Source organism: Molothrus aeneus, chromosome 9 (genome assembly GCF_037042795.1).
Source record: "Molothrus aeneus isolate 106 chromosome 9, BPBGC_Maene_1.0, whole genome shotgun sequence".
NCBI lineage: Eukaryota > Metazoa > Chordata > Aves > Passeriformes > Icteridae > Molothrus > Molothrus aeneus.
Window position 1 is genome coordinate 9,285,843 of NC_089654.1, and position 13,401 is coordinate 9,299,243.

General features: G+C 47.5%; 1 protein-coding gene across 2 annotated transcripts in view; it reads left to right on the forward strand.

Moving 5' to 3' along the window:
• The window catches only part of PIK3R3 (phosphoinositide-3-kinase regulatory subunit 3), a 78,863-nt gene extending 70,932 nt beyond the window's left edge, over positions 1 to 7,931 (forward strand). For both annotated transcript variants that reach the window (XM_066555212.1, XM_066555213.1), the window contains one exon: positions 599 to 7,931. In XM_066555212.1, coding sequence (XP_066411309.1) covers positions 599 to 800 — 202 coding nt within the window. In that variant the 3' untranslated portion in view covers positions 801 to 7,931. The remainder of the gene's footprint in view (positions 1 to 598) is intronic.
• The last annotated feature ends 5,470 nt before the right edge of the window (positions 7,932 to 13,401 follow it).

A 13,401-nucleotide genomic window follows, 5' to 3' on the forward strand; every position in this document is an offset into this window, starting at 1 on the left:
TACAGGGATTACATAATACCTGATCTTTCTGGCAGATAAATTTTTCTGGCTGCTTTGGAATCGCTGTGCTCCAGTAGCTGCTTTGCCAAGTTAGAGACTCGGTCACTATGGCTTCAGATAATGAATCAGCTTGAACCTGTCCCATGCTTAACATTAAAAAATGCACATGGAAGGTTAGCCCCTGTGTTTCATGGAATACTTTGTAGGTCCTGATAATTTGTGGGTTTTGGTTTCTTTGCTTAGTGGAAAGGTTTCTAGGTGAGTTGAGCACAAAGTCATTGCTGACTTCGGGTGCTCATCTTCCTGGTTCAGTTATTGACTTTTTTCCCAAGGACCATTTGGACAACAATGCAGTAGGGAATTGTACTGCTGGGGTGGAAGAGCCCTCTTATGTGGATTATTATGCAAGAGTGTTTAATCACATGCCCTGAAGCCCTGTTTCTTCACAGACTATATTAATCTCCTCCACTTGCATCTACTGGGTCTTCCATTATGTAATTCAGTGACTGGCGGAGATGCTGCATTAGTTAATTGTTAATAGACTGTCACTTTGGGTTTGTCCTTTTATGTTAAACTCTCCTCTTTCCTTTCCTTGCAGAGCTGATGGAGAGGTGAAACACTGTGTGATCTACAGCACTCCAAGAGGTTATGGGTTTGCAGAACCGTACAACCTGTACAGCACACTTAAGGATTTGGTTCTTCATTACCAGCAGACATCCCTTGTCCAACACAATGATTCCCTAAATGTCAGGCTTGCCTATCCTGTCTACGCACAGATGCCCCCCTCTCTCTGCAGGTAAATTTTGGGGAGGAGGAAAGTGTTGGCTTATCTTGGATTCTTTTCTACGATTTTTATTAGAACTCGGAGGGCATTCTTTCTCCTTAGACTGCTTGTTTTGCACAAGAAGTGATTCTGTGAATGTGAATCAAAAAGAGGCCTAGCAGCAACAAGACGACAACTTGGGTGTAGGTGTCCTGGTGCTACCTTAAAAGCTCAGCTGTGCTTTTACACCGATACTTTTGTTTCCTTATGAGGGGAATAAACTCAACGCAACGCATATGAAAATACTGGAAGCAGAGCATCATTTTATGGAGATGATTTTTTGCCAGGCACCTTCAGTGGAACTTCTAATTGGATTTTGTTTTCTCTTGTTCTAGTAGACACAATTTGAAGCCTCTACCCGAGGCACTGGTAATGTCTTTCAGTCTTAAACTCCCAACAAACTAGGGGGAAACTCTGCCACAGCAATTCTTCTCTGCTAATTTTAGCAGCTTCACTGCGATTCAGCAGGACTTCCAAAAGAGGGTTTGTCTTGAGGTAGCGTGGAATTTGGTGAGAGAAGACCAAAGGAATTATGGGAAAGCTTCAGGTTTTTATTTAAATGGAAAAATGCTTGTAAAAGGAAAGTTGCTTTATTTTTTTGCCAACAGTAACGAAGTTTTGGTTTCAATGGCACTACAGGTCTTCGCTTAAAGGAAACATAACCAAACTGAACATGCCAAAACTTTGTTCGTTGCTAGATCGAGCACTTACAGGGGAGGTTGCGTTAGCATCCGCACATACTTTCTGCACCAAAACTTGAAACAAATAAAAGGAAAACTAAACATTGTCTGGCTTCAAAACACTAAATTTGTCTGATCTGATGTAATTGCTCACTCTCCTCTTTCTTCACTCCCCCTCCCTCCTGTTCCTCAGCTTGGGATTCTGTTTCCAGAGTTTTAATGATACTGTGCTTCAGAATGTAAACCAGAATGAAGCTTGCACTGACCTGCTGCAGGTCTCTTGCTGAACAGTGACAGACTCTTGTAACACTTGATTTTGGTACAGAAGAGGTCGGTGTAATCAAATGCTCCTGGATGGCTTATTGTACCCAGTTCTTTGGTGGGGTATAGTTGCTCCCAGTTGTAAGAAGTGAGCATGCTAATCCTAGATCTCCTCTGATTTGTTCTTTGCGAGCTGGGTTCTGAACTCTCACACCACTGCAGCCAAGCAAGATTTTACTCTGGTATAATCTAAATTCCCTTGTAGTTATTTTAGACATGATGCAAAACACAGGAAGGGATGAGAGCCATACTCCTCAGTTACTGGATGTCTGGTACCATCCTTTGGCAAGGGCTGCTGTCAAATACTGGAGCGGGTAGTCCTGGGCTTCATCAACTACAGCAATCATCAAATAAATCCCCTCCCTGGAAAGTGTACAAAGCAGCTTATTTCCATTCCTTAAGCTTCTAAAATGAAAAAGAGCTAAGTTTGGCAAACTGAACCACTTGGCATCAAAGCACAACTGGCAAAGTAATTGTTCAGCGTGCAACCTTGAAAGTTACTTTTGTTCCCATTACTGGAAGCGTTTCCCTTGCAATGCACCCATTGTGCAGGACAGGAAGCAGACAGTCATGCAGGTCTGAGAATGCTGGAGACCCGTTTCTGACCCTGGGGCTGATTTCCTGTTCCAATGGCTTTTTTCTGTAATGCCTGGGCAGTAGTGCCAGGCTTGTTGATGTATATTGTTTACACTAGAAGTATTATTTCACTGAATGTCTTGAATTCACAAGTAGGGAAGTGACAAGGCTGGAGCACTGACAGCCATTGCAGGAAGGGTAGTCTGGTTGCCTGGCATGCCATGACATTTTTTATTTTGCACTAATGACCCTGACGCATCCCAGATACTTCCTAATTGGCCAGAGTGCAATCTTCAGGCAAGGAATTCTGTAGGTGCCACTTTTCTCATTTAAATAATACCCTACAAGGCTTAATTAAATCTCAAAACTGTGTGAGAGAAGAATAAAATTCACATAAGCTGCTATGTCAAAATGAACCACATCTGTTTGTGTGTCCCTTCTACTTCCCCAGGAAAAAAGGAAAAATGAGACATAGCCTTTGCTGTTAGTGGAAATCTTGAATGGTTTCCTCAGTGGTCTGTGGACATGGAATTTTTTCTTGGCTAATTTGCAGTTCTAATCTGGTAGCTGTACAGCTGCCATTCTCACACCTCTCAAGCATCTAGCATTCCCTTGATGCTGAGCTGAGACCAAATGCTCAATGAAAGAAATCAGTTCAAAGGCACAAATGATAGCCAGGTGCCTCATGCCTGCAGAATAACCTGTGTGAGAGGGGTGTCTGAATTTTCCCTGCCCTTGTGATCTCTCTGCACTCTCTTACTGACAGTGTTAACATTTGAGGCTGATGAGACCCATATTTCTGATCCCTGCTTTTGTAACAGAGGTTACCTGGCCAAAGTGTTTCACATCTGCCCCAATTTCAGGTCTGCCCCAATTTCAGGTAGGGCTCAGATTTGTTTTAAACAGGCACAAGTCTACTTCCAGGCTCATAAATCCTGGCACACCCTCGCAGTCCTGACAGCAGCAGGATAGCAGAGCAGGGCTGTCTGAAGTCTCCCTGTAGTGAAATCTGATTGATCCTGTGAGGTCTGGTCCAGGCTCCAGCCCTGGCTCTGCCAAGGTAAATACAGTGTAATTCCATTAGCATCTGTGAAGGTAGCTTGGCTTTATCGTGGTGTGAGTGAGTTGGGACTCTTGGCCCTTTGCTCCCCGAGCTCTTTTTGCTGATCACAGGTGATGTATTTGCTGTGAATGATGGAGCCAGGGCCAATAAGCCATCCTGAAGTGTTCTTTGAAGTTCTGTTTTTCCCAAACCTTCAGAGCAGGGCTATGGGCAGACCAAGCCTGCATTCCTTCTACTGGCTCCATTATTTGAGCAGTCTCCTGAGGCTGTTTTGTCACTGTCTCTCCCTGTGTTGGTTTAGGCACCTGAAGTCCCAGCTGCTGCCATGGTTCCCCATTGACTCGCACGTGCTATTGCACAGATTCTTTCTGCAACTATTTTGCACTCATAGAGAAAATGAAAATTGTTATAAAATCAACTGACAGGTGTAGCTGGTGTGATCTATGGGGCAAGGGCTTGGTCCTGCACCTCTCATTGTGCTTGGCCTAATTCTGTTTGCTCAGTAGCATTAGACCTGTGAGAGAACCCACAGCTTCCAGGAGCTGCTCTACACTTGCATGACTGAGAAATCAGAAATGGGCCTGTGAGGTGCAGGATTACACCCCAGGATGAAAAGCAGCTGTTAAGCTTGAAACAAATACAGGAAATGTGAACAAAGAGGCAAAACAAAGAAACTCAAGTTCTTTTAAAACAGTAAGATGTGAGAAGGTTTTAATTTTAAGAGTCAGAACATCAGGAGGAAAGGGGGAAGTAGCCTCACTGTCGTAGCAGCCATCTGGTACCAGGCTGCAGTTAAAGGAACATTGATCTCACTGACCCATGTTGTATTAAATATATATGTAGAGTTGAATAAATAACTTTTGCACAGTGTTAAATGGGGGAGGGGGGAGGGGATGTTGAAACTCAAATATGCACAGCTTCTTCTAATCTGTTTTGAAGTATATTTGCAGGGAATTAGGGGTGTTTCAGTATTTTGTGTTGGTATGGATGGAAATCAGGTCTGCTTCCACAGTTGCCATTGGCCCCATTGTATCAGCCACGAGTGCCATGTTTTTGAAGTTAGTAACTTATAAATCTTTTCCCATTAGTTTGTTTGTTGATTAAAAGTAATCTGAGCATGGGAAGAACCAAGCTAGAAACAAGAAGGATATCCCAACAGATGCTTCACTAATGTGTGAAGCAGTAATGTGCAATTGTCCACCTTCTGATACTGGAGTGCTCTAGTTTTGGGGGTTTTTATTTCATTCTCATCAGCAGTAAGTGAGTTGCTGCTTTTCACCATTGGTAGTTGCAATCTAGAGTTGTATCCAGTATAGCCCCTTGTCTTATGCCAAAAATAAAATGCTCTTTCCACACTCATCTCTCTTGAGGTGGCAGATGTTCAAGAAGTTTTCCATTTAATGTGATGGGCCTGATTCTTTTCTCGCTGACACTAGTGTTAGCAAGACTTCCACAACCAAAAGCCATTCCCAGGGAAAAACTTGCATTTAATCACAGCTGAATTCTAGTCACAGCAGGGCAAACATCAAAGTTTTTCCCTTGCAAAGCCAGGCAACTGTGATGGGACTGTGGAAATGAATGTTGACACTTAGTGCTGTTTTGGGGAGGAGAGGAGAAGGATGAGGGTCTTGGTTGCCCCAAATCCTGGGCTCTCTGCAGGCTTAGGTGGCACCATGTCTGTACCTGAACGCTGTGGCTGTTTAAAACAGCAGAATTGCTATAGGAGTGTCACACTTTAAGTTTGGAAAAGCCCCTTATTTGGTACTTGAACAATCTCGCTTCTGTTTTTGAATGTCTGTTTATTTTTTTATTTTTTGTTACACTAACAGGGAATAAAAATCTGAAATGTTAGTGAGTCTTGTATGCTTGCTGCATTGTGCAGACATGAAACAGGTACTGCTTGTGGATCAGAAGGGGTAAGAGACAGACAGGTTCAAAATGCAGTTTTACAAAGCACTATGATGGGTTTGGGGTTGTTTTGTTTAGACAGTGTTTAAAATCAAGTTTCCTTAGATGTAGTTTCCTTATGGTTGATTTGCAATCTCTGCTTTTGCAACAGCAGAATCAAAATAACATTCCCGAAGAACAAAAATGCTGTGAGGGGAGGGGGTCAGGCTTGCTCAAATTCAGCATTCAAAGCAAATAGCTTTAGTGGAGAGGAAGGATCAGCACCCTAAAGCATCCCTCTGGTTGTAGTTTGATGAAGCAGGAGACAGACCATGAACCAGAAACCTCTGCCTGGAACCATGAAATAAGAGGAGATGCCAGAGCAGACCCTTCCCTTTGGAATAACCAGTTGTAATCTCCTTAAATGCACATGCAGGAGAGGTTTAGGGAATTGGTACAAGTCCTTGAGGAGCTGCTGCCCTTTCTGTATGGGAAGGGAGCTTGCACTGCTGATCCCCTTGTTTCCCTTGGCACCGGGAGAAGGGAAGGACCAGCCCAAAGAAGAGCTGGCCTGTTCCTCGGGAGGCTGGGCCAGTTCAGCCCTGCGTGAGCAGCAGCTTTGGACGGGGTTACGTGAAGTTTGGCCAACATTTTTGTGAATCTTGCATTCTGTGGGCAGAAATACTTTCCACCGAATGAGGGGGGGAAAAAATCTCTCTTGAAATCTTTTCAGTTCCTTCCTGTTTGTTCAAAGGGGCAGATTGGGAGCTTTAGCTTGTTAACTGTTTAGATGATGACAGTGCTTGAAGTGCTGGTCTTTGGGGCTGGCTCCATACAATTAATGCAGAATTTGCATTTTTAAAATTGCTTTTGGCATAGACTCACCTTATTTTATGACTAGACTCACCATTTGTTCTAAAGTTTGCCTTTAAAAAATGTAATGTGAGCTTCAGAGGCAAGGAAAAAAAAAAGTGAGACGGGCCCTTTTTGGTAGAAAAACCCCACTTTGTTGATCAACCTGTATTAGAGAAAGCAGCTTTAATTTGATGCCCCCTCCACCGCCTTCCCTTGGGATTGCTTCTGTGAGATTGGCATTGGCAAATGAGGGGAGGGACATTCCCTGTGTCCAGCAGCACTGCTGCCATGCACTCTCCAAGTGCTTGTAGCAAGAGGCTCGGGATCGTTTGGAGAAAGTTCCTGCATCCAAAGACAAAAGAAAAGGTCTCTAAGGGTGACTGTCACCCCCCAGCAGGGGCTTGCAGGATGCTGGGGCCAGCCCCGAGCTGCCCCAAGGTAGCAGGGGGGGGGCTCACATTCAGTCAGCTGGGTCAGGGTTTGAATCTGTTTTGTTTTTGTGAGTGACTTCTACATCCAGCAAAGATCTGTTTGATGAAAACCTGTTAATTTTGTATATCTGGCTGTTTATTGCACCATGGGATTGTAATGGTCTGCATCATCCGTGTGTGTGTGTGCGCGTGCGTGTGTGTGTATATGTACTGTATGTATATAGATATATGTAAAATATATTCACGTACACATTTATATGCATTAGCTGTAAGTGGCACTGCCCCTTGAAAATAAAACAAAACTCACTGTTAGCGCATTCTGCCACGTGTTTAGGCAGAATTGGGTTGGTTTTTTGTCAAACGAAAAGGAGTTTATTGTATTCATCTTGCATATGTGCTTCTGAAATGCTGAACTCTGGATTTCCTCGGGGGGGTTGCTACTATATTTGTAAACAGAGTTGATTTGGGGTGTTATTTACTCTGGGACAAAGCATTCAACCGTGTCCCAAGCAAAGGCTTAGCAAAAGAAACCCCTCTTGCTCTCCTGTGAGATGCAGTGATTGTTTGCACGTTCCAGTGGCCCCTCAGTGCCCCCTGTCCAGAGCTGATGTGCAATGGGTGGTGTTGGTGCGTGTCCCTTTGTGAGTGGACTCTTTGTACAAGGTGTGGTTCAATGTAAAGCATGAGTGGGTGTTTGATCTTGTGTCGAGGGCTGAAATAACAGCACACTCCTTTGTACAACCTTTGCATCAATGTTTCTGCTTTTCTTTGACTTCTTTTTTTCTTTAAGGGAAACTGCATCTGTTAAGAACCTGCTTCTCCAGAAGCTATTGAATTATTTTGTTTTCCAGATGAATTCCAGCATGTAACTTTGGTACTCTTGTTTGTTATTTGTGTAAAATCTGTTCTTCTGTCGTTTATGGTGTAGTCGGGGAGGGGGGTGGGGGGAAGAAAAGAAATAAAAAAGGAATTCATGTAGTTTAACTTTTAAAGAAAAGAAACAAACTGCTTCATAAGGAAACCAAGTGTATGTTAGTGTTTTCTGACAAGTCATCCTGTAGTTTCTAGCTCAGTAATGCAACACTGTACTTGTCACCGGGTGTGTTACAATTTTGCTGTACTTTCTTTTACTAGATGGTTGGGCTTTTAAATCCCAGACACTAAGCATCCTGGGCCTACTTGCTCTAGATCAAAAAAAAATGCAATAAAAAAAATTGCAATAAAGCACATTGACATGTAATGTTTTAGAAGGATGTACTGACAGCTGTTTCTAATAAATTCCAAACTGCAGCGTGGTTGGGCTGCCTTGGTGTAGCTGTGTCTGTCTCCCAGCCGAGGCCATGGGCATCATCTTGAACAGAAGCTTTAAAAAAAAAAAAAGACTTGCAGAGGTCTGATTTCCTCTAGGCTGGAGAGAAAGCCCCTCCTGGGGCTGGGAGGAGGGAGGAATACACGTAGCACACGCACGCTCCTTAATGGAGCCTTCCCTGTTCTCCTTTCACAGCTCTTCCAAGGGAGCAGGAGCCATCAGCAGTGTTCTGCATGGCTCACTGCTTCCTCTGCCAGCAGGGAAAAACCACCTTTGGTGATGCCACTCTTGCTGCTGGGGGGAGAGGAGGGCATGCACCACTTGAGCAGACTTAGGAAAGACATGGCTCAGCTGCATCCACTCACCTGGATTTTGCAGGAGTTTGGGAAATCACTGTTTGCTTTCCCAATTCCTTCATGAGCACCAGGCATTGGAACCACTAAAAAATCAGTCAGTTTGGGGGTGGTGTTGCTGATCCTCTTTCATTACAAACACAGGTGATGGCAGGAGGGCAGACCCTGGGGGGATGTAGTGCCCCTTAAACTTGGCAGTCAGATGGGATGCCACCCAAGCATCCTCAGAAATTTAGGGACAGTGGCTGTGGCTGTGTGTGGCTCGATGTTTTTGCAGCCCCATGAGTCGACCTTTTTGCAGACTAAAGAGCAACATTTTTCCAACCTCCTGAGTCAACCTTTTTTTTTAAAAAATGCTGCATCAGCATTTTTCACAGGGCCGTGTAAGCCTTTTCAGCTGCTGAGTCAGCATTCCCTCCATCACCCACACCAGAGGCCCCTCCAACAGCAGGCAGGGAGCACCCAACTGGGGAGAAAAGCCCCTGATCATGGTGCAGGGGCTCTGGGAGCACCCACATGGTGGGTTGATGGGTTCATTCAGTCATCTGCCATTATACCCACCAAGGAGCTCACCCCATGTTGCAGCACCTCGGGGTGCTCCCTGCTGTCCTGCCCACAGCACTGGAGGGATGCAGCCCCTTGGAAACATCACCTGGAACAGCAGCAGCCACGTGGTACCCAAGGGATGAGCCATGGGCTCTGTGGGCCAGTGTTCACTGCACTGGCACCCCCAGGCAAGAGGAGAGCAATGGGGAAACAGCAAGGAGCTGAGAGGACTCTGCAAGGTGCTCCAGGGCCCTGGCTCTTTTTTATTATTATTTAATTTATTTCTTTTTAATAAGGGCTAATGAGGCAGAATTGCAGGAAAGATGTAAGTCACTAATTGGCGAATGGATTTTCAGGGCTTTGCCAGGCTGCTCGTTGTTTTATGAAAACATCACAGCCAGAGCCGGCGTAGGAAATTTCCAAGCGGCCCTGCTGACTGGATGGAAAGAAAAACACCTCCCAGCTCAGATGTCTTCTCAGAGAAAGGGCAGATCCCGAGGATTTTTCCATCCTCAGCAGTTCCACAGAGCTTCCTGCAAGCCCCCTGGATTCCCCCCACTCACACACAGGACCCTTCCCAGGGGCAGGCAGTGGCTTGGCAGCCCCAGGCATGGCACCACTGCAGGGCAGGGCTGCAGGAGGGATGGACAGAAGTCCCCAGGCTGCTTTCATGAGATTTCTCTTCTGCCCTATCTAGGAACCCACTGTAGTGGGAGATTCATGTGAGGATCTTGCCCATGGGAAAAAAAATCTGTCAGGAAAATCCCAAACATCTCCAAAAGCCCATCCTCCCCCAGCCATAATGCCTTGATGTAAGGGATCAAGGTTTGGTTTGAAACCGGGGCTTGTTGCAGCAACCAAGCTGCTCCACTTTTCCTCCTTGGTTTCATCTCTCAAAGCAGACTTATTTTAGTCTAATAGTTTAGTTTAACAGACACTGTGTTGCTGGGCAGCAGGAGCAACACAACCACAGCCATGGCTCTGAGTACCACAGTCATCAGTAAAGGGCAGGGTGGTGAGTGTGCTGCACAGCACCTTGAGCAGCCCAAAATCCATGAGGGATGTGGTTCTTTGTCCCCTCCATTCCACTGCAACATGCACAGCTGGAATGTGGGATCCATCAGGTGTCTCTGCCATGAATGAAGCAGCTGAGCCTGGAAATGCAGTCGGGGCAGCTGCTTCAGACACAAGTCCCACTGGGGTTGGGGTTGGGGTACCCAAAATAGAGGGAGCTGTCTGAATCCCACAATTCATCCCTGTGAGACGTGAGATGCAGCATTTCCCTCCTGGGAGCACCAAGTCCAAGCTTGGAGCAGCAGTCAGCAGCTTTCAAATGAACTGCTGGATTAGGGTTGGCCAGAGACCCAGAATCCCCATTTCATGGGAAATATCATAGTCTTGTTTGTCAGGCTTCATCCAAATTGGAACAAAATGGTAATGTACAAAATTTGACTCTGGAAAATACTTTCAAGGGGGGGAAAAAACATCCCACACTGATTTTTGTGGAGCTGGCACAGTCCCACACCAGCATTAGCCTTTCTATATCAATGTTATCCATGAGCCCAGAAGGGTTGGAAGGACAGAGGCTTCACTCTGACCAACATAATCCACTTCCCTGGCTACTATTTTCTCCACATTTTATCTTGACTGTTATTTTGATCAAATCTGTTCTTTCTGATGGCAAATCTTTCTCACTGAGATCTAGTTGACTTGGAAGAGAAGTGATGGGTAGGGGACAAAATGCCAGGGCACGCTCTGCATGATGTCTCTGTGCTCCCTGGGCAGAAGGTGTGGTGGAGGAAGAAGAAAAGGCTGCAGAGCACCAGCCTGGGTTGCTGCCCACTCTCCTGCCTCCAAACCCATCCTTGGTGGTGGTGGCGGCTCCTGGGAAACACCATGGCCACCTCTGCCCAGTCACTGGTGTGTTTCAGGGCAAAACCCAGTGTGGGTTCCAGCTCTCCTGTGCACGGCAACCCGCCCAGAGCCCTTCCCTTCCCTGGTCCCACCAGACCCAAGAAATCCCCCCCAAATGAGGGGCAAAGCCTTGACCTCTCCCTTGGAGCAGGAGGAGGCAGCTCCTCACGTCCAGCTGGCTCAGCCTCCCAGCCCTGATGCAAGCTAGAGCAGCTCAGGGCCTGGTTCCCAGAAGAGGGATAAGGAGCAGGGAGAGGAGCATGAGCTGTCACAAGGCCTCAGGGGCAAGCAGAGGCATGTCCCATGGTGGAGCATCTTCAGGCAGACTAGGATGGATGCCAGTAGGGCAGGGGCCAGGCTGTGCCCCTGCATCCCAAAAACTGTCCCTGTGCTCCTGCTTGGGCTTCTGGGCAAGATCCTGGCCTTGCCAGCTGCTGCCCCAGGGCTGTGCCCAGGAGAGGCACTCGATAGCCACAAGGCTGCTTCAAGCAGAGCTGTGGCTGGAGCATTTCCCAAATTTCCCTTTGCTCACACTTTCAAGGGAAGGGGCAGGATGGGTGCACTGAGCAGAGCCAGCCGCCCTGGGCAGGTGCTGTGCACGCTCCCGCCGCCGCCCTGCCAAAGGAAACACAAACATCCTCCCCAAAGAAAGCACTTTTCATCGGCAGCACAAGTTCCCATTTTTGCACAGGGCAGGTCTGTTCTGGGCAGCTTTCCCCAGCACACCACAGTGCCGGGCTGAGCCAGGGCCCGGCCCAGCTGCCCGGGCTGGGCTCTGGCCAGAGCCGCCCTTCCTGCCCCACGCTGGACCCGCGGAAACGCGGCACCGCCACCACCTCCGGCACCTGGACAGAGCTTGGGCCGCCCTGCTGGGGGACACCTGCGAGCTAAAGGGGCTTAGTCAGCCTCAGAGTCCCTCCTGCACTTGAGATGTGGCATTTGGGAATGTAGGAGCCTGGAGATTGGAGACCTAGAGGATGTGGGACCTTGCTTCTCCTCATTTCTGGTGAGGGGCATTTGGCCAAATCCAACTGTCCCAACACTGCAGACAGAGGTGGTGAGGCCCCATAACCTAGAAGGAGCTGTGGAAGGGAAATTCCAGTGTCATGGAATGGTACACTTCAACACCAAGCCAGGACAACAAACACAGGTTATTAAATAAAAAACAAACAAAAAAAACCCACCAAAAAATAAAAATAATAATTAAAAAAAAAACAAACCCAAAAAAAAAAAAACCACTAAAAAAATAAAAGGCAAATGTTAATTTGGCCTGAAGATTGTGAAGACCTGAGCAAAAAGCAGGATTCAGAGTGGAAGAAGGGGTGAGGAGGAGTGCAAGGGCACTTGGATGCACATCACTCATGGAATAAATAGCTCTGGGTATTCTATACCTGCTCTCAGTGTTGGGTGGGGAGAGGAGCAGCCAGGGCTCCTCCTCCTGCTCCTCTGCCCCCATCAAAGCACTGCCACTGCAGTGTCCCTGGTCCCAGCACCTGCCCAGCCTCACCTGCCCATCTCACCTTCCCCATCTCACCTGCCCATCTCACCTGCTCCATCTCACCTTCCCCATCTCACCTGCCCCATCTCACCTGCCCATCTCACCTGCCCATCTCACCTTCCCCATCTCACCTGCCCCATCTCACCTGCCCATCTCACCTTCCCCATCTCACCTGCCCATCTCACCTGCCCATCTCACCTTCCCCATCTCACCTGCCCATCTCACCTGCCCAGCCTCACCTGCCCATCTCACCTTCCCCATCTCACCTGCCCATCTCACCTGCCCAGCCTCACCTGCCCAGCCTCACCTGCCCATCTCACCTGCCCATCTCACCTGCCCATCTCACCTTCCCCATCTCACCTTCCCCATCTCACCTGCCCCATCTCACCTGCCCATCTCACCTTCCCCATCTCACCTGCCCATCTCACCTGCCCAGCCTCACCTGCCCATCTCACCTTCCCCATCTCACCTGCCCATCTCACCTGCCCATCTCACCTTCCCCATCTCACCTTCCCCATCTCACCTGCTCCATCTCACCTTCCCCATCTCACCTGCCCCATCTCACCTGCCCATCTCACCTTCCCCATCTCACCTGCCCATCTCACCTGCCCAGGCACTGTCAGGAGCAAAGTCCACAGCAGGAAAAGCGAGGCTGAGGCCTCAGGAACAAAGCAGCCTTTCACAGCAGCGGCTTGGCCAGAGGAACAGGGAATGTTCCTGTCCAAGGGCTCCCAAACGGCTCCCAGCTTTGATCCTGGGCACAGGGCGGGTTGTTGGCATTTTTCCTTTCCTGCTTTGTGTTGCTCTTTAATTTTTTTCCTTCTTACTTCATGGTGTAATTTTTGCATGTGTCTACAATTTCGAAGAGAATTTTCTTGCCCCTCTGGGAAGAGAAACCTTCAGCTGGGAGCAAGATGTACACTCTGTACAGCCCTTTCACCTTTCTCCTGAGGCAGAAAAATCCCTCCTCCAGGATTCACTGCAGGCACAAGTGTTCATCACCATCATTTTCAGTTCAGAGGTTGTTTTCTGAATATGTCTTATAAATCCCAACCACATCCCTTCCAGGGGACTCAGTGGCTTGCATGCTCAGGTGGCCTTTCAGACTCCCCAGGTGACAGGGACAAGCATCTTCCCCCTGAGCA